This window comes from Phacochoerus africanus, chromosome 7 (genome assembly GCF_016906955.1).
Source record: "Phacochoerus africanus isolate WHEZ1 chromosome 7, ROS_Pafr_v1, whole genome shotgun sequence".
Classification (NCBI taxonomy): Eukaryota; Metazoa; Chordata; class Mammalia; order Artiodactyla; family Suidae; genus Phacochoerus; species Phacochoerus africanus.
Genome location: NC_062550.1, coordinates 85790551 through 85808941, shown reverse-complemented (window position 1 = coordinate 85808941; position 18391 = coordinate 85790551). Strand labels below are relative to the sequence as shown.

At 36.0% G+C, this 18391-nt stretch overlaps 2 protein-coding genes and 1 non-coding gene across 3 annotated transcripts in view; 1 reads left to right on the top strand and 2 right to left on the bottom strand.

Annotated features, from left to right (window-relative positions):
* PARPBP (PARP1 binding protein) overlaps positions 1-15620 on the top strand; it is a 69915-nt gene extending 54295 nt beyond the window's left edge. The window contains exons 10-11 of the mRNA XM_047788168.1: positions 14044-14176; positions 15093-15620. Of these exons, the coding sequence (XP_047644124.1) occupies positions 14044-14176; positions 15093-15433 (474 nt within the window). The 3' untranslated portion in view covers positions 15434-15620. The remainder of the gene's footprint in view (positions 1-14043; positions 14177-15092) is intronic.
* Positions 14363-14466, bottom strand: LOC125131905 (U6 spliceosomal RNA). Its single transcript, XR_007136080.1, has one exon. It is a non-coding gene; the product is annotated as a U6 spliceosomal RNA (small nuclear RNA).
* Positions 15609-16984, bottom strand: PMCH (pro-melanin concentrating hormone). Its single transcript, XM_053743516.1, is given in 7 exon segments — positions 15609-15837; positions 15839-15849; positions 16133-16160; positions 16162-16332; positions 16691-16774; positions 16776-16894; positions 16897-16984. Coding segments are annotated over 7 exon segments (495 nt in total). The 5' UTR covers positions 16940-16984; the 3' UTR covers positions 15609-15798.
* Between the last annotated feature and the right edge of the window lie 1407 nt (positions 16985-18391).

The following is an 18391-nucleotide window of genomic DNA, read 5'->3' as shown; positions in this document are numbered from 1 at the left end:
GGCTAATCTGTCTCTGGTTTATTCATTCCCCTGGACTTAAAGAAGGAAAGGGATAAACACCAGCTATGGTTAAGTGTTCAGTTAATATCTGTTCAGTGGATGAGGGGGGGAAATAAAGAATATATCGTTTTATCATTTATATTTCTAATATCTTTTTTTTTTTTTTGGTCTTTTCCAGGACCGCACCCACGGCACATGGAGGTTCCCAGGCTAGGGGTCTAATCACAGCTGCAGCTGCCGGCCTACGCCAGAGCCACAGCAACGCCATATCCGAGCCGCATCTGCGACCTATACCACAGCTCAGGGCAACACCGGGTCCTTAACCCAATGAGCGTGGCCAGGGATCAAACCCACAACCTCCTGGTTCCTAGTCAGATTCGTTAACCACTGAGCCATGATGGGAACTCCTATATTTCTAATATCTTAAACTAAATCTTCAGAGACTGTGTAATTTCAGTTTTGCTCCTGTCTGGAGACATAATGGCAGAATATAATTGATTGTAGATTGAAACAGAGAGAACATTTCACATTGTTCATTGACTAGAGCTGTTCTTTATATTTCATTTGGTTTGAACTTAGTATTCCAGTCCTCATTTGAAACATTTGTGCCTATAAGTAGTCGGTAACATATTTTTCTTTTTTTAATTTTTAAAATTTATTGCATTTTTAATTTTTAAAAAAAATTTTTTTAAAGTTTTGTTGAAATATAGTTAATTTACAAGGCTGTGATAATTTCTGCTGTACAACAAGGTGACCCCACCATATACATATACATATCCATTCTCTATCAGATTCTTTTACCACATGGATTATCACAGAATACTGGGTAGAGTTCTCTGCTATGCAACAGTCCCTGTTGGTCAGTTGTTCCATATACCTCAGTGTGCACATGCCAGTCCCAAACCCCCAGTCCATCGCTTCTACCCCCACACCTTCCCCTTTGGTAACCATAATTTTTTCAAAGTCTGTGAGTCTGTTTCTGTTCTTCAGATAAGGTCATTTGTATCCTTTTTTGAAAGATTCTACATATAGGTGATATACGATGTTTGTCTTTCACTGTCTAACTCCTCTTAGTATGATAATTTCTAGGTCCATCCGTGTTGCTGCAAATGGCATTATTTCATTCTCTTTTATGGTTGAGTAATACCCCATTGTATTTATGTACCATACCTTTATCCATTCCTCTGTTGATGGACATTAGGTTGCTTCCTTATCTTGGCTATTGTAAATAGTGCTGCAGGGAACATTGGGGTGCATGTTTCTTTTAGAATTATGGTTTTCTCTGGATAGGTGCCTAGGAGTGGGATTGCTGGATCATAATCATATGGTATCTCTGTTTTTAGTCTTGTGAGGAACCTCCATATTGTTTTCCATAGTGGTTACACCAATATACATTCCCACCAGTACCCTCTCCAGCATTTACTGTTTGTAGCCTTTTTGATGTTGGCCATTCTGACTGGTATAAGGTGGTACCTCATAGTGGTTTTGATTTGCATTTCTCTAATAATTAGTGATGTTGAGCACCTCTTCATGTGTTTTTTGGCCATCCATATGTCTTTGGAGAAATGTCTAGATCTTCTGCCTATTTTTTGATTAAGGTTGTTCATTTTTTTTGTTTTAATATTGAGCTACAGCAGGTGTTTGTATATTTTGGAGATTAATCCCTTGTCAGTTGCTTCATCTGCAAATATTTTCTCCCATTCTGTGGGTTTTTTGTTTTTTTTTTATGGTTTCCTTTGCTGTGCAAAACTTTTCAGGTTTAATTAGGTCCCATTTGTTTGTTTTTGTTTTTATTGTCATTACTCTAGGAGGTGGATCTAAGGAGAAAATTGCTGTGGTTTATGTCAGAGAGTGTTCGGCCTATCTTTTCCTCTTAGAGTTTATAGTATCTGTTCTTACATTTAGGTCTTTAATCCATTTCAAGTTTATTTTTATGTATGGTGTTAGAGAATGTTCTGATTTCATTATTTTGCATGTAGCTGTCCAGTTTTCCCAGTACTGCTTATTGAAGAGACTCTTTTCCCCATTGTATATTCTTGCTTCTCTTGCCATAGATTAATTGACCATAGGTGCTTGGGTTTATTTCTGGGCTTTCTGTCCTGTTCCATTGATCTGTATTTGTTTTTTGTGCCAGTACCATACTGTTTTGATGACTGTAGCTTTGTAGTTTAGTCTGAAGCCAGGGATCCTGATTCCTCCAGCTCCATTTTTCTTTCTGAGGATGACATTGGCTATTCAGGGGTCTTTTGTGCTTCCAAACAAACTTTTAAATATTTTTTTTCAGTAACATATTTTTCAAGCACTTAAAATTTTCTTAGTCTTATTTTTCCAAAAGAGGCTTGATCTTAACTCTCTCATTTATTCATTTATTTATTTATTGTCTTTTTTTTAGGGCTGCACCCACAGCATATGGAAGTTCCCAGGCTAGAGGTTGAATTGGAGCTGCAGCTGCTGGCCTACGCCACAGCCACAGCAATGCCAAATCTGAGCTGCATCAGCTACCTACACTGCAGCTCTGGGTAATGCTGGATTCTTTATCCCACTGAGTGAGGCCAGGGATTGAATCCACATCCTCATGGATGCTAGTCAAGTTCGTTGCCACTGAGCTACAACGGGAACTCCAACTCACTCATTTATTGAACATCCATTTATTGAGCATCTGCTATGTGCCAGACACTGTTCTATGATGGGGAATTCATTCATTTGTTCAACAAAATTTTCATGTAAAATTTATAATTATCCTTAAATTATCAAATAATTATTCATTGTGATACAACTTTGAGAACTTTGAGAACTTGTATACTTTTTGCATTCACATTTGAAAAGTTATCCCAAATAACAAAGTTTTTAGTTATCTGTTTGCTTTTCATACCCAAAATCCATTTAGTTAATTTAGATTAATCCTTTTGGCCTTTCTCTTGGCTATTAGAAGTTGTTTAGTAATTAATATATGTGGGATACATCATTGAGTTTTTTTTTCAAAAATAACTTTTTTTTTTGGTTTGTTTGTTTTTTGTCTTTTTGCTATTTCTTTGGGCCACTTCCGCAGCATATGGAGGTTCCCAGGCTAGGGGTCGAATCGGAGCTGTAGCCGCTGGCCTATGCCAGAGCCACAGCAACGCAGGATCTGAGCCGCGTCTGCAACCTATACCACAGCTCACGGCAACGCTGGATCGTTAACCCACTGAGCAAGGGCAGGGACCGAACCCTCAATGTCATGGTTCCTAGTCGGATTCATTAACCACTGCGCCACAACGGGAACTCCCATTTCCTCATTCATAAATAGCAATAAGCACTTCTCTGATCATGAAATCCTATGAAACTATTTTGAGAAGTGTTCATTGACTCATTTTAAGTTCTCAGGTTTTATTTTCTATTCTAGCTTGTTAGGAAACTTGTCTGTGATGGTCAGATAAATTTCTGTGAAAGAAATCAAAAGGTTCTTTCTGAGCCTTCTTATTTTTGGTAGGAACCTTTAGAGGATACTTCCTCTCTATTCTTACCTTCAGTTTCCAAGCAATTTATACAGGTAACTTTCTACCTTTTTATTAAAAGACTTTCAAAGAGGATATTTACCTTCTTATATCCTGTAAATTAATGTTTCATTTCTTTCAACTGTGTTAGCAATAATTTGCTTATCAGCCACAAAGAAAAGTTGTATGTCCATGTCTTTTCCTTATTCTGAGTCTGGGGTTTTCCTCCATATTTATATTAGCAAAATCATCAGCATTAACTGACTTAATAACTAGAGTGAGTGGGTCAGAAAATTACTGTATTCTTAAAACATGGCATGGTTGGAACAGTGAAAAATTAGAATATAGGTAGTTTGAAGAAGTAGACTGGTTCTCTCTCTCTTTTTCCAAATATTTGTTATTTATTTATTTATTTATGGCCTGCCCTCAGCATGCAGAAGTTCCAGGGCCAGGAAATGAACCCATGCCACAGCAGTGACTAAAGCCACAGCAGTCGCAGCACCAATCCTTAACCTGCTGAGCCACCGGAGAACTCCAAAAGTAGACTGGTTCTAACTCTGGTACCTTTATAAGCAGCCAGGCAGTACATTGCTTATGGTGTTAGAAAATTTGATATACAGTTTTACCTTTAGGGTATTAGAAAACAGTATACTCAAATAAAAATGGTAGATCACATTCAACTCACAGAATTTCTCTCCTCGGATACTTAAAATGAGTATAAAATAGCAGAATCTAGCAAAAATATTCACCAATAGAAAACAACAAAAAAATAACATAATTGGATATAATAAACTTCAAAAATGATGGCCAAGGAAGGAAAGTGAATATATCAGACAGAAAAGGCACAACATGATTTATCAACTTAATTTAGCCCCAGTCCCCACGTCCTATGCTAGTAGTGAGTTAATACAGTCCTGAGAATTATCACTAATTATTTTCAAAACTCTGAAGCCAGCTATGTATATAAATACATATATATTTTTTCCTCTTTCTTTTTAGAGAAATAGAAATAGCAACTGCATACTAATGTGAATAAGATGTGGAAAATGAACTCTTTGAGATTTACACATTGACACAGTGAAGGTTCTAGTGCTACCTACTGAATTATGGAAATTATACAAATGATCCCCTTCCATTTAAATGAAATACAGTCTTTAAGTAGAGGGAGTGAACCTTTCATAGTACATATAATACATAATAAACTCTTAGAAGAAAGTGCAGAACTCAAAATTTTCAGATTGCCTCTCTCCTCAACTGAAAATTACTTCTGCCTCCACCATTCCTCAGGTTATAGAAAAATGAAGGATAACAGAAAATATGCAGCCTTCAAAATATAACTGAGAGGAAAATAAAATGCTCTCTAATGAGGTAAAACAGAATCAAGAAATCACAGACTTGGAGGCTTCTGTTTCTAACTAGGATGTAGTAGACCATGGCAGAATACCATTTCTGCTACAATAACAGAATAAAAGAATAAAAGGTAGCTAAGTTGGGGAAAATATATTTAAAAGACATAGGAAAGCTATATAGGTAAAGCAGTTTAAATAAACTAAAAATATGAAGAGGGGTGAAGTCTTTTGAGGTGAATAGTCTATTATCAGAGTTTTCATTCCTGTGATTATTTTTCCACCTTTGACTATGAGCCAAGGATTGGTATCGGCCTAGGTAAAGGGAGCTCACTGAGGGCAAGAGGAATTAACAAATATTTAAATTTGGCAATACTTAGAAACTTTGGAGGCCCTAAATGCACAGTTATTTTTACCTAGGGCACCTATGTTGAATATTGGAGTGAGTGGGAGGCCAAGGAGCCTTAATCTAGTGGACTGAAGTCACCTATGGTCTTTTAGTGGCTCAGAAGACAAGGCTTTGCTTGAGAAGTGGGACCTGCCTCAAACACATGGCTGTCTCCCTCTCAAGATATTTGCCACATTGGAAATGAAGTGAGTTGGGAGACCAAAGAGCATAATGTAAAATCCTATAAAAGAAAGAGTGAATCCCCCAGACTTTCAGGTCAGAGGCAGTAGAGATCCTTGGGGCTCTCAGTTGATAGCTTGGGAGGGCCGGTCCCCAAGAAGAGGTAAGACCCAGAAGTCAAATATGAGTTATGATGGCTACAACTCAGCTTTGACCCAGCTTAATCCCTGACTGAATTGAGGTTGTTAGCTCTTCACTGTGTCTGCATAATAGAGACAAGGAAAACAAGCAACAAAATTTATTTCAACATGTACAAGTAATTAAAAAGGTGGACAAAATGGATGAAAAATTGGGAAATTCCAACAGAGAATCAAAAAGAATTTAAACAAATAAACATTCCAGAACTGTAAAAGCATTATCTAAAATTAAGAATTCATTAGATGAATTTAATAGTAGATCAGACAAAGCTTTAGGTAGTGTAAGTGGACATGAAGATAGGTCATTTAGAAAAATATCCAAACCAAAGCAAAGAGAATAAAGAATAAAAAAGCAAAAGAGAAGAGCAGGACACAGAAAATGTCTTAACATATGCCTAATTGGATACTCAGAACAAGGGGAGAAAATAAGATTGAAATAGTATTTGAAGATAGTTGTAATTTTTTTCTAAAGCTTAATTGGTCCTTTCCCATCAGGTAGTAGTTAGAAGACATGGGGAACAGATGCATGGATTCTTTTACTAGTATAAAATTGTATATGGGGAGTTCCCGTCATGGCGCAGTGGTTAACGAATCCGACTAGGAACCATGAGGTTGCGGGTTCAGTCCCTGCCCTTGCTCAATGGGTTAATGATCCGGCGTTTCCGTGAGCTGTGGTGCAGGTTGCAGACGCGGCTCGGATCCCGAGTCGCTGTGCCTCTGGCGTAGGCCAGTGGCTACAGCTCTGGTCAGACCCCTAGCCTGGGAACCTCCATATGCCGTGGGAGCGGCCCAAAGAAATAGCAAAAGACCAAAAAAAAAAAATTGTATATGGGTTCCAATATTATTTCCCAGCAAACTAAAAAGTGTCCCTGAGTCCTTTGAAAATCCATCTGTCCTTCATGTATGTGCCACTGGACATAGATTGTAAGGCTTTGTTTTAAAGCAGTGCTTTCCAATAGAACTTTCTGTGGAAGTGTTCTGTATTTGTGCTGTCCAGTACTGCAGGTGCTAGCCACATGTAACTATTGAACATTGAAATGTGGCTACTACCACTGAGGAATTCAATTTTAATTTTATTTAATTTTAATTAATTAGCTACCCATGGTTAGCATATTAAACAGTTGCAGTTCTAGTGGATTAAAGATACGCACAAATGCAATAACTGGAAACTCATAATAGGTAGAGGAAATGGTGCTCTGACCATGAGAGATTAAAATAAATAGGATTAAATAGACAGGATGGATGAGAGCATTTCAGGCTGAGCAAACAACCTAATGAAAGTATTAGACCGCCTTAGTAGTATAAAGGGACTGTGCATTGGGTAGTTTTACAAAATAAGTAAATAAATAATGTGGGTCAAGGTTAGGGAAAGTATGACTTTCGTGGTTTTAAGGAACAGTTATTTTTTGTAGGGCTTATTGTAAGCATATGTGTATGAGAACCTGAGAACGGTGGAATATTTAAAAACTTGAAAGGAGTAGATACAATGGGGCTTAGGACATCAGCTGCATGGTTCTCTGTACTTAAATGTGATTTAACTTTTCTCTTCATGTATACCTCTCCCTTATTTGTGTAGCGAATGGTTTCCTTGCTTTATTGAACAGAATAGAGTTTACTCTGTATATGTTTTCCTATTTCAGAGCTTTTGTCCATAGGGTGATTTAGCTGTTCTTCACCAGTCTACTTCTCTGGCTTCTTTACTCTCTATTAAAAGGTAGAATCTAGTCTGTACATCTTTTTTTAAATTTTTACTTTTGAGGGTTGCACTCATAGCATATGGAGGTTCCCAGGCTAGGGGTCGAATCAGAGCTGTAGCTGCCGGCCTACACCACAGCCACAGCAGCACAGGATCCAAGCCGTATCTGATCTACACCACAGCTCAAGGCAATGCTGGATCCTTAACCCACTGAACAAGGCCAGGGATTGAATCTGCGTCTTCATGAATGCTAGTCATATTTGTTAACCGCTGAGCCACGACGGGAACTCCCATTCTGTACATCTTTTTCTGCCTCCAAGCTTTTGCTTACGCTTTGTTTCTATTTCCTCATACCTTCTATGTGCACACATCTATTAGAGTCTGTTATAATTTTACTTAACTAATTAATTCATAAATCATGTATTAAATGCCTCCTGGATATCAGGCTGTGTGCTTGGCAGTGGAAGTAATATCAATGAACAAAATAGACAAAAACCCCTGCCATCATTGACAAGCCTTCCTCCAATATTTCTGCGAGTGGGGTACAAGCACATAAAGTGGAAACCCCTGGCCTATCCCTGCAGTCCCTTTAATCCTGGTTCTGTTGCATACTCTCAGGGATACTCCACCCAGAAATGTACATACCCTGCTCCATGACCCTTGTCATAAACAGTCAGCCCTTCCTAGAGGAAGAGGCCAGTGCTGGCCCAGTGCCCAAGGCAGTTTGAGCAAGGAAATGCTGGGGTCCCAGGTACTTGGACAAGGATCTAAAATAGGGGATCAGAGTTCCCGTCGTGGCGCAGTGGTTAACGAATCTGACTAGGAACCATGAGGTTGCAGGTTCGGTTCCTGGCCTTGCTCAGTGGGTTAAGGATCCGGCATTGCCGTGAGCTGTGGTGTAGGTTGCAGATGCGGCTCGGATCCCGCATTGCTGTGCTCTGGTGTAGGCCGGTGGCTACAGCTCCAATTAGACCCCTAGCCTGAGAATCTCCATATGCCGTGGGAGCAGCCCTAGAAAAGGAAAAAAAAAAAAAAAAAGACCCCCCCCCAAAAAAAAAATAAATAAAATAGGGGATCATTGTCTCCTAGTGGGCATATCCAAGGCACTGTGGACCTACTCTTCATCTATGGGGTAGAGCAGACCATCAATTGGCAAAAGTGGGTTTTGTTCATGGAGCTTACTTTTCAGTTGGGAGAGGCAGACAATAAACAAAACAAACAAGAGAATTGTACGGTATATTAGAAGGTTATCAGTGCTATGATGGGAAATAAAGCTGGGGAGAGTATGTTCTTTTGTGTGTGTTTTGGTTTTAAAGAGAATGATCAGTAGAAGTCTCTTTGAGAAGGCGATATTAAGCAAAGGCTTTAAGGGACTGAGCAGTATTTTTCATTAGAATGAGAATAGGATGTTTGTATTAGTCTGAATTAAAATGTGAACTTGTTTTGCTAAAGTAATGAGGTTAGGATTTATTATGTAACTTCCAAGTGTCAAGTGCTATAATAGACATTTTCTGTGTGTGGTGGGGAGCAATCCCATGGCATATGGAAGTTTCTGAGCCAAGATTGAATCTGAGCCGTAGCTGCAATCTATGACACAGATGTGGCAATGCCTGACCCTTAACCCACCTCACTGGGCTGGGGATCAAATCCCCGCCTCCACATAAACAATGCCAGATCCTTAACCTGCTGCACCACCGCGGGAATTCCTATACTAGACATTTTATATCCCTCATTCCAATTAATCCTTACTGAACTCTAGAAGGCATTATTTTTCGGGCTGTGTAGCTAGTAAATAACAGAGCAAAGGCTGTATTCGGGTATAAGACTTCAAAGTTTATGCTATTTCCAAAGAGTAAATGAATGCATAAAAAAAAATAATGCTACTGCTTAGGTTGCAAATGTTATCTCTCTGCTATTGAGCACAGTAAATGGAATTTCACTGATAAAGAAATAGATCATTTGATATACTTACAAATTCATATGCCATTAAAGATAGCAAATCTCTATTCTTTTGAAAATGTGGTAATGTATGAATGAAAAGATAAATTTCAAATACTTTTTTTACATATTTAATAGGTATGTTGAAAGTAACTTCCTTTTTCAAACTTGGTGAAATTTATGGGTATAATGGGGGCTTAGAACTTTCATTTTCTTATTAATACAGCTAACTGAAAGACTTCTCAGTATCTTGACTCATTTGTCTTAATTTAACTGGAGTCAAGCTTTCCTATGTGAAGTACTATTTTCCTCGTACTGGAAACCTACTAATAATTTCAATTTAAAAAGAGCTTGTGGCAAAAGAACTTTTCCAATTCTTGGCAAGTTTGAAGTTCATTGCAATTTTACTGTGGATAGAAATCTTTCCAAAGGGGGGAAAGTCACTCTACAAAGGAAAACTTTGAATCCTTTTCTCATGTGACTTGAACATAAAATGATTTTAACAGCCATGTATGAATCTGGACATTATTCTTAGTTGTTTAGTACTTCAAAAGCACTTTCAAGAGGGAATTGTTTTGCTTATTTGTGATTCCAAATCAAATACACAGAGAGATTTGGAAGATTTGCAACAGGAAGTAATCTCAATTCTGTGTAGCCACTAATCTTGTGCAGAAAAATTCAACTTTTATGAACAAAGGAAAAGCAATCTCTTTCAAGTCATAAATACAAGCCAGTGTAGCTTGTATTGTTTTAAAAACATAACTAAAATGAAGAAGCTGATTGTAAGTTTGTTTTTTGAGCTGCATTCTTAGAATCATTTTAGATTTGGCCTGGTCCTGAGAAATCTAATTCAACAGATTTCTTTATAAGAATACTCTCTTCATGTGTTAGTACATTAATAACCATGTGGTACCTACAGGTATCTCTTTTAAATTTTGATGTCATTTAATCCTGACAACTCTGTGAAGTAAATATTCCCACTTATGTGTGGCTAAGTAAGAGGTTTCGAGGTTTATTCAAGATCATCTAGTTAATAAGTGATAGGGCCAGTTCTAAAAGCCAGGTACTGCAAATCTGATGCCTTTTCCATCACATCATCCTAACTTTTTGTGCTACATTGTTGGCTCTAGTCAAGTTCATGATCAATTAAAATCTCTAGGTCTTTTTCATATTGTTGTTTTTAAGTCAGGTTCTCCTCATCCTTTACATCTGTAATTGATATTTTTAACTTAAATACTGGACTTTGTTTATCCTCATTCATTTTCATCTTATTATTTTCTACTTATGGGTCTAGCCTTCTGAGATCTTTTCAATCTTGATTCCATTATCCAATTTATTTATTATTTCTTCCAGCTGTGTGTCAACAGTTTTTTTTTTTTTTTTTTTTGTCTTTTTGCCATTTCTAGGGCCGCTCCTACGGCATATGGAGGTTCCCAGGCTAGGGGTCGAATCGGAGCTGTAGCCTCCGGCCTACGCCAGAGCCGCAGCAACTCGGGATCCGAGCCGCGTCTGGAACCCACACCACAGCTCACGGCAACGCCGGATCGTTAACCCACTGAGCAAGGGCAGGGACCGAACCCGCAACCTCATGGTTCCTAATCGGATTCGTTAACCACTGCACCACGATGGGAACTCCCAACAGCAGATTTTTTAAGTATAATGTCTTTGTGATTATAGAAGCCATCTTAGTAATCTCTTTAGTATACTGTGTGCCTATCACATAGTTGGAACTTAATAAGTGGTAATTGTTAAGGAAAAAAAAGTTTTTATACCAGGGGAGGGAAAAAGACCCACATATAATCTTTTATAAAAAGAAAAAAACACTCTCAATGTAACCACTCTCAGTTATTTCTTTTAGACGTAAGTATTCCAAAATTATTATAGAACCATTGTTTGTGTTTTGATATGTTTATACATAATATTTTTCATGGTAAATATAGTGGTTAACTAATTTCCTTTCACATCTGAGCCCATTATCAGTATTTTAAGAATCCATTGCCTTGTAACTCTAGTTTTCTGAAACTCCAGTACTATCACTAAGGGCTAGAGAATTTCTCTGTGGGCAGCCTGAAGAGAGGAAAAAGCTAGTTGTCAGGAGGACTTTTGAATTTACTTTGCAACTGTATTTATGAAGTAAAGAAAGGGTTTTATTTAAATGTATGTTTAAACAATAAAATAACAGCTTTCTTAAGAAATTTTTATTCATCAAGCATGAGATTGAGAAAACATCCATTGTATTCAATAATATAATTATTATATTTTTATTTAGAGTGTTTTATGAGTAGTACTGATGAAGGTTTTGTAGGGGGAGTCTGAGGTCCCCCAAGCCACTTGTAGGTGCCATCCCTCTCTGGATACTATGAGAGTGATTCTCACCAACCACTTAGCATCTGTTTGCTTTCATGGTCTCTTTAAAACTCTTTTTTTTTTTTTTTTTGGTGTTTTTTTTCCATTTCTTGGGCCGCTCCCTCGGCACATGGAGGTTCCCAGGCTAGAGGTCCAATAGGAGCTGTAGCCGCTGGCCTATGCCAGAGGCACAGCAACACAGGATCCAAGCCATGTCTGCAACCCACACCACAGCTCACGGCAACGCCGGATCCCCAACCCACTGAGCAAGGCCAGGGATCGAACCCGCAACCTCATGGTTCCTAGTCGGATTCGTTAACCACTGAGCCATGACAGGAACTCCTCTTTATAACTCTTTAAAAGTAGTAAGTTTATAAGTTTATAAGTATATTGCTTACAGATAGAAGCAGTAACTCTGGTAGAATAAGAGAAATGTTGTGTAAAAAGATAATGTCAGTAGTTAGTACTGGTTTTGTAGATGGAAATAAGAGTTTTTTGGATAATTTACTAAAGTAATGATATGATGTATATAAACTTTATTAACAAAATTTATTTTAATAGCTTTATTAATTGCTTTTATTCTCTACTTATGGAATTGATAAAATTCAGAAAGGGCAAGTTAAAGCCTTCAGTTATATTTTAGGGCATTTCCTGGTGGAAACTATATAATAGTAGTTGCATTTATATGGATTCATGAAGATATTGGGTTGTTCCATTCATTATCAAGAGCCTATTGAATTTCACTTTTTTAAAAAATAGTTTTTGATCTTGTACATTTTTCACATTTTTTTCAATTTTATGTATTTTTGCTTAAATGAAAGATAAATTCTCCTTGTCTAAATCTTTAAGCAAATTAGACATTATTTTTAGTGCTCTGGGAGTTAGAAGCTCTCACAGACAACATTACTAAGAAAGATATAAAATTTATCATCTAGAGAAAACTTTATTTTATAAGGCAGCTGGTCTGGAGACCATCCTAATTTCTTCTCAAATTATAGTCAGTGGATTTCACTGCCGTTATCTTTGCAAACCTCTGAGTGGGTTAATGTAGTTATCTCTCTGAATATATAACGAACGTAATGTGTAATTACCGAATACATAAAATAAAGTGCTGTTTTACACTTCATGAACTATATCAATAATGCTCTGTGAGTACTGTTTAGCATAATATAGTTATACTTTGAAGTATTAATATTTGAATTAAGTCCTCTTTATTTTAATCATGTATTTGAAATTTAAACTTGATCTATTTCTGAAAAGGATTTGAGCTGATTTCTAATTATTTGAAGAAATCTCCCTATTATAACTGAATGGCATTATGCAGAAGCTGCAATTGTTGAAAATTTTCATTATCTGTGTAGATTACTTTGTTCTGAAATTAATTTCCATCTCTAAAACAGCCACTGGTTTATGCCAGAAGTACTTTCTTGGCATTATTTTGAGTGGTTAAGAATTAAATTTAGCTGTCTGATTTTCTCCTATTTGTCATGTTTGAAGATAAATACAAGAGTATACTTTGAATATTCACCTATTAAATCACTTGGTTAAATATTCCTAGAATGATATAATTGAATCATATTTCTTATTTTTCTAAATATTCAAGTTATTAATCAAGAAATAATGCTTTTCATTCACCATTTTGTTTCATTTTTCACCTTCTTTGTTAGTTTCCTGTTTTTCTCTTACCTTCTCTTATTTCTCTTTTTCATCCTAGCATCTCTTCCTTAATTCTCTTATTTCTTGAATGTATATGTTATTTTTTTCCTAAAAGAGTTATAGTCTGTAATTCATTTTTTTCCTTTTTTCTATTTTTTTGTTTCTTTTTAGGGCTGCACCTGCAGCATATGGACGTTCCCAGGCTAGGGGGTTGAATCAGAGCTATAGCTGCTGGCCTACACCATAGCCACAGCAATGCCAAGCCGCATCTGTGACCTACACTATGGCTCATGGCAGATCTTTAACCCACTGAGTGAGGCCAGGGATCAAATCCATGTCCTCATGGATGCTAGTTGGATTAGTTACCACTGAGCCATGATGGGAACTCCTTTTTTGTCATTCTTTCTCTTTTTTTCTTTCTTTTTTTAATAATTCATCATTAAGATGAAGATCTTGTATTTCTCTAGGATTATGTATATCATATATATTAAACCTACAATAAAACTTACTTTTTAAAGCAGCTTAGACATAGGAATATGTAATAAAGGCCTCTGAGAACCTAAAAATTGATTTCTAAAAGCTGTTAAAAAATTACCAAAAACACACAAAGCTGGTGTTACTAAAAACAAAAATCCTAGTTGTAGCAGTGAGTGAGTTTGCAAACTATGAAACATCAAGTATTAAAAGTTCCCACAAGTAATGGAATTTTAAGGGAAATTTTTATGATGCCTGGACTACTAGAGTGTATTTTTATACAGATGGAAAAAAAAAATCAAAATAAAGAATAAATTGTATATTTTTTCTTCTTTCTTCCTTTTACCAGATGAAGCAAACTTTAATTAGATCTCAGTTTGCTTGTACTTACAAGGATGACTGCACGATAAGCAAGGATAAGTGGAATGTTAATTCATCATCAAAGCCTTTGTGTGTTCTTCACATGGAAAATGACCTTTCTGGTAATTGACTTTATTTAGCAATTTAATAACAGTTTAATTCCAGTGTACTAATTGGTTTTAATGTACGTAAAACCAGATTTTATTTTTTGCAATGTAAAGTTTATGTATTTTTTATTTTATGATTTTTATTTTTTCCATCATAATTTATTTACATTGTTCTGTCAATTTCTACTGTACAGAAACATGAAAAATACGGAACACTTCACGAATTTGCGTGTCATCCTTGCACAGGGGCCATGCTAATCTCTGTATCGTTCCAATTTTAGTATATGTGCTGCTGAAGCAAGCACAAGATTGATATTTTTAAAGATTTGAGTTTGTCTTAAAAGTCATGTCTAAATACAACTTTATATGTAAGAATAGGACAAAGTTTGATTTAACTAAATGTATTTAAGAAATAACGTGGCATTTAAGGATTAAGTGCTACGCGTTCAGATAAAGTAAATTTATTATTTTATAGGGATAAAAAATATGGTAAAATGAAAAGAAATGTGATAGTAATATAGCTGTACTTTTAAAATTTTATTGTCTTTTTAGGGCTGCATCTGCGGCATATGGAAGTTCCCAGGCTAGCGGTTGAATTGGAGCCATAGTCGCTGGCCTACACCACAGCCACAGCAACGCCAGATCTGAGCTGCATCTGCAATCTATGCTGCAGCTTGGGGCAACGCCAGATCCTTAATCCAGTGAACTAGGCTAGGGATCAAACCTGCATCCTCATGGATACTAGTCGATTTCTTAAACCCATGGGAACTCCCTATAGCTGTATTTTTTAATCATATAATTTATAGCATTGTTTGATTGTAAATCATAGGTTTTAAAATATTCTTTAGCCATTTTAAAAGTTTTTTGTAAAATTTTCATGAATAGTATTAATATTATATAATTTCTTTCCTCTTTTCATCTTACATAACAGAAGGTGTAAATTCATCTGTTGGAAGACCAACAATTGGAACAAGTTCTGGAAATGTTCATCTGGACAGAAGTAAAAACGAAAAAGTAGCAAGAAAATCAAATAGTCAGACAGGAAATAAAAGCTCAAAAAGGAAACAGGTGGATTTGGATGATGAAAATAGCCTCTGTGATAATGGAAACGAACCACCTGAACACAAAAACGTTAAGATACCTAAGACATCAAAAGATTTGCAGAATAAATTGGATGGCAAACTAGTCAGAATTGTAAAAAGCAACAAACGTACCGCCAAGGACAAATTGATTACTGGCCAGACAAAGTTAACTCAGTTTTTTAAACTGTGAATCTGTCTTTTATGTGCTTTAGATATATGGATATATAAAACCATTCACCAAAGGCATCTCCTTAATTTTTTAAGAGAGCAAGGTATAAAGTATTGTGCTTTATTATTTTGGCCTATAGTGTATGTAAAGTTAGCATGTTAAGCAGTGTTAAAAAAAATACTAGTAAGTCATATTATGCAGAATATTCACTAAGTTTAATGAATAGGGAAAGCATATCATTTAAGTTGTTGATATACTCAATACCACTTTCTTTTAAAACAAACATTTTAAAATAATACAAGTCATAGTAACATTAAGGGCCTTTTCCCCACAGGCAATTATATGATTTTGTTTTCTTCTGAAACGATGATATGGACCAACAGGTATCAGACTTGCCAACAAGGTCGATAAACTCTTCCCAGCATTACACCTGAGCACTGCGGGAAGAAAAAAAGTTTAAAATTTTTAAAAGGCTGTTATCATAGAATATTGATTAGAAATGAAAGAATGGATCTAGTATATCTAAATCCGAGTAAATAAAAACTATAATAGCTAATTAAATATTTTTGAATCTCACATTTTTGTCAGGAGTCACTTAATATCAAGTGTAAAATTGAATTATGGTCTTTGATTTTATGACTGGACCCAAATTCAATTAAACTCAGAGTTCTATTTTATAGTATTACGATATAAGAATTGAACTTTAAAAAGACTACTCACTGTCAAAATCTCTCCTTCCTATAGGAAAATTTAGCTGAGTTTTCTTCATCCCCAATTTCTCTCTTTTCTTGTGTTGATTCAGTATTCTGAACTTCATTCTCAGCTGGAAAAGCTACAGATCCTTTTAGTGCCAAATAAGGTTTTAGAGCCAGATTCAGTGGCAGACCATGATTTAAGAAATTATGTTTGGAACCTGCATTCTGTAAAAAAAAATGGTTGATTTGTACTTCAGCTTTCTTATTGGGAATGGAACTATAATACAGTTGTAAAATATTGATCAATTCAAAAATACTCTGCACTGTGTTGACTCTAAACTCTTTAACACATACTTTAGATAGAAGATTTTTTTTTGGGGGGGGGAAACCTTTTGAATAAGAGGTATTTTCCAGGATGGAAGTACAACCAGGTATGTATGAAACTTCAGCAATTGTCTTATTGCATATAGTGGCTATTTTCACATGCTTCTGCTTATAGAAAGTATCAACTTTACTTTCAAAGTATTTATGAAAATCGTCCTAATTTCCATTGAAATAAAGGACAAGTCAGATTGCCACTTACCTTTGAGTTTTTGTTTTCCTCATCATTCATGAAACTGCTCTCATCATTTTTATATTGCTCCAGGGAAGGAACAACAAGCGATTTTTTCTGCAGAATCTTCCTTCTGAAAGGCTTTCCCCAGCCTCAACGTTTTAAATACCATGTCGTCTTCTAAATTTCGTATTGACTTGGATGCTGAAAGTAAAACGCCTTGAGAAAGCAAAGAAAAGTTAGTATTAATATATAGGAAGAGAAACTCATTTTGGCCATTTTTAGTTTGGTGTTTGCGTAGAATCAAAGATGTGTAAAATGAAGTAAAATTTCTCAGTCTGCTTTGTAAATGATTCTTCCCTTTATATATTTTCCGGCATGAATAGAAAGCACTTGAAGGACTTAGACTTTAATCATTTTGGAAATGAGTCATCAGATAGAAGCTAACTTTTGTATAGCTGCTAATACCTGCATTGTTTTGGTTTTAGTGGCGTATTGTTTATTTTGAGTGTGAATTTTCTCAGAATCTGCTTAAGATCCTTGGTAGAAAGCTTTCTGTTGAGGAGATTATAGTCTCTTGAAAATGGGTTGTTATTAAAGAAGACCACAGGATATCAGGCTCTCCATATTCTTGTTTCCTTCTGTATATTTTCTGATTAAGTATAATATTAAAACTATTAATAAGTTATTTCTTTCACTCAGGATAATAAGCATCTAAATACTTTTAATCCTGATTAAATTGAAATAATCTTCAAAAAGAATTTTTTTTCCATAAATGCTTAAATAGTCTTTGGTGTTTAAATTATACATCCCAGTCAGTATGACAAAAAGCCACTCATGCTATAGCTAAAATTGACCTGTCAGGTGTGTTTTATCTCTGTATTTACAAAAGGATATTACTGATATTTATTAATGAAATTAGCAGTCTCAGCCGTGATGAGAATCTTTATATGCTTCATATATATTAATTTTAGGTAATGAGTATGTTGTGTGATTTTTTTACTTAAACATTTCAGAATTCATTTCTTTTTTCTTTCTTTCTTTCTTTTTTTTTTTTTGTCTTTTTGCCATTTCTTGGGCTGCTCCCGCAGCATATGGAGGTTCCCAGGCTAGGGGTCTAATTGGAGCTGTAGCCGCTGGCCTACATCAGAGTCACAGCATCAGGGGATCCGAGCCACGTCTGCAACCTACACCACAGCTCACAGCAATGCCGGATCCTTAACCCACTGAGAAAGGCCAGGGATTGAACCCGCAACCTCATGTTTCCTAGTCGGGTTCATTAACCACTGAGCCATGATGGGAACTCCCAGAATTCATTTCTAATGTGGACCCCACTGAGTAAGAGAATCCATTCCTGTGTGTGTCTTCTGGTATATATGTGCTAAATTTTTCTAGGGTGTATTTCCAGTTACGGAATTGCTGAGTCGTGGAATATGTACATTTCAGCTTTATTAATTGCCAAATGGTTATGGAATAGTAGTTTAAGCTCCCACTTACAGAGTTATGAAAGTTCTTACTGCTCCATGTCCTGGTAACACTTGTGTATCTTATTGTCCTTTCAATGTTTATTTCTCTCATTACCACAGATGCTGAATGTCTTTTCATATGCTTATGAGCTGTTTATCTTTAGTCTTATGTAAAATGTGTTTTATTTATTTATTTTTATTACTCAATGAATTTTACTACTTATGGTTGTACAATGCTCATCAAAACCAAATTTTTTACCATTTC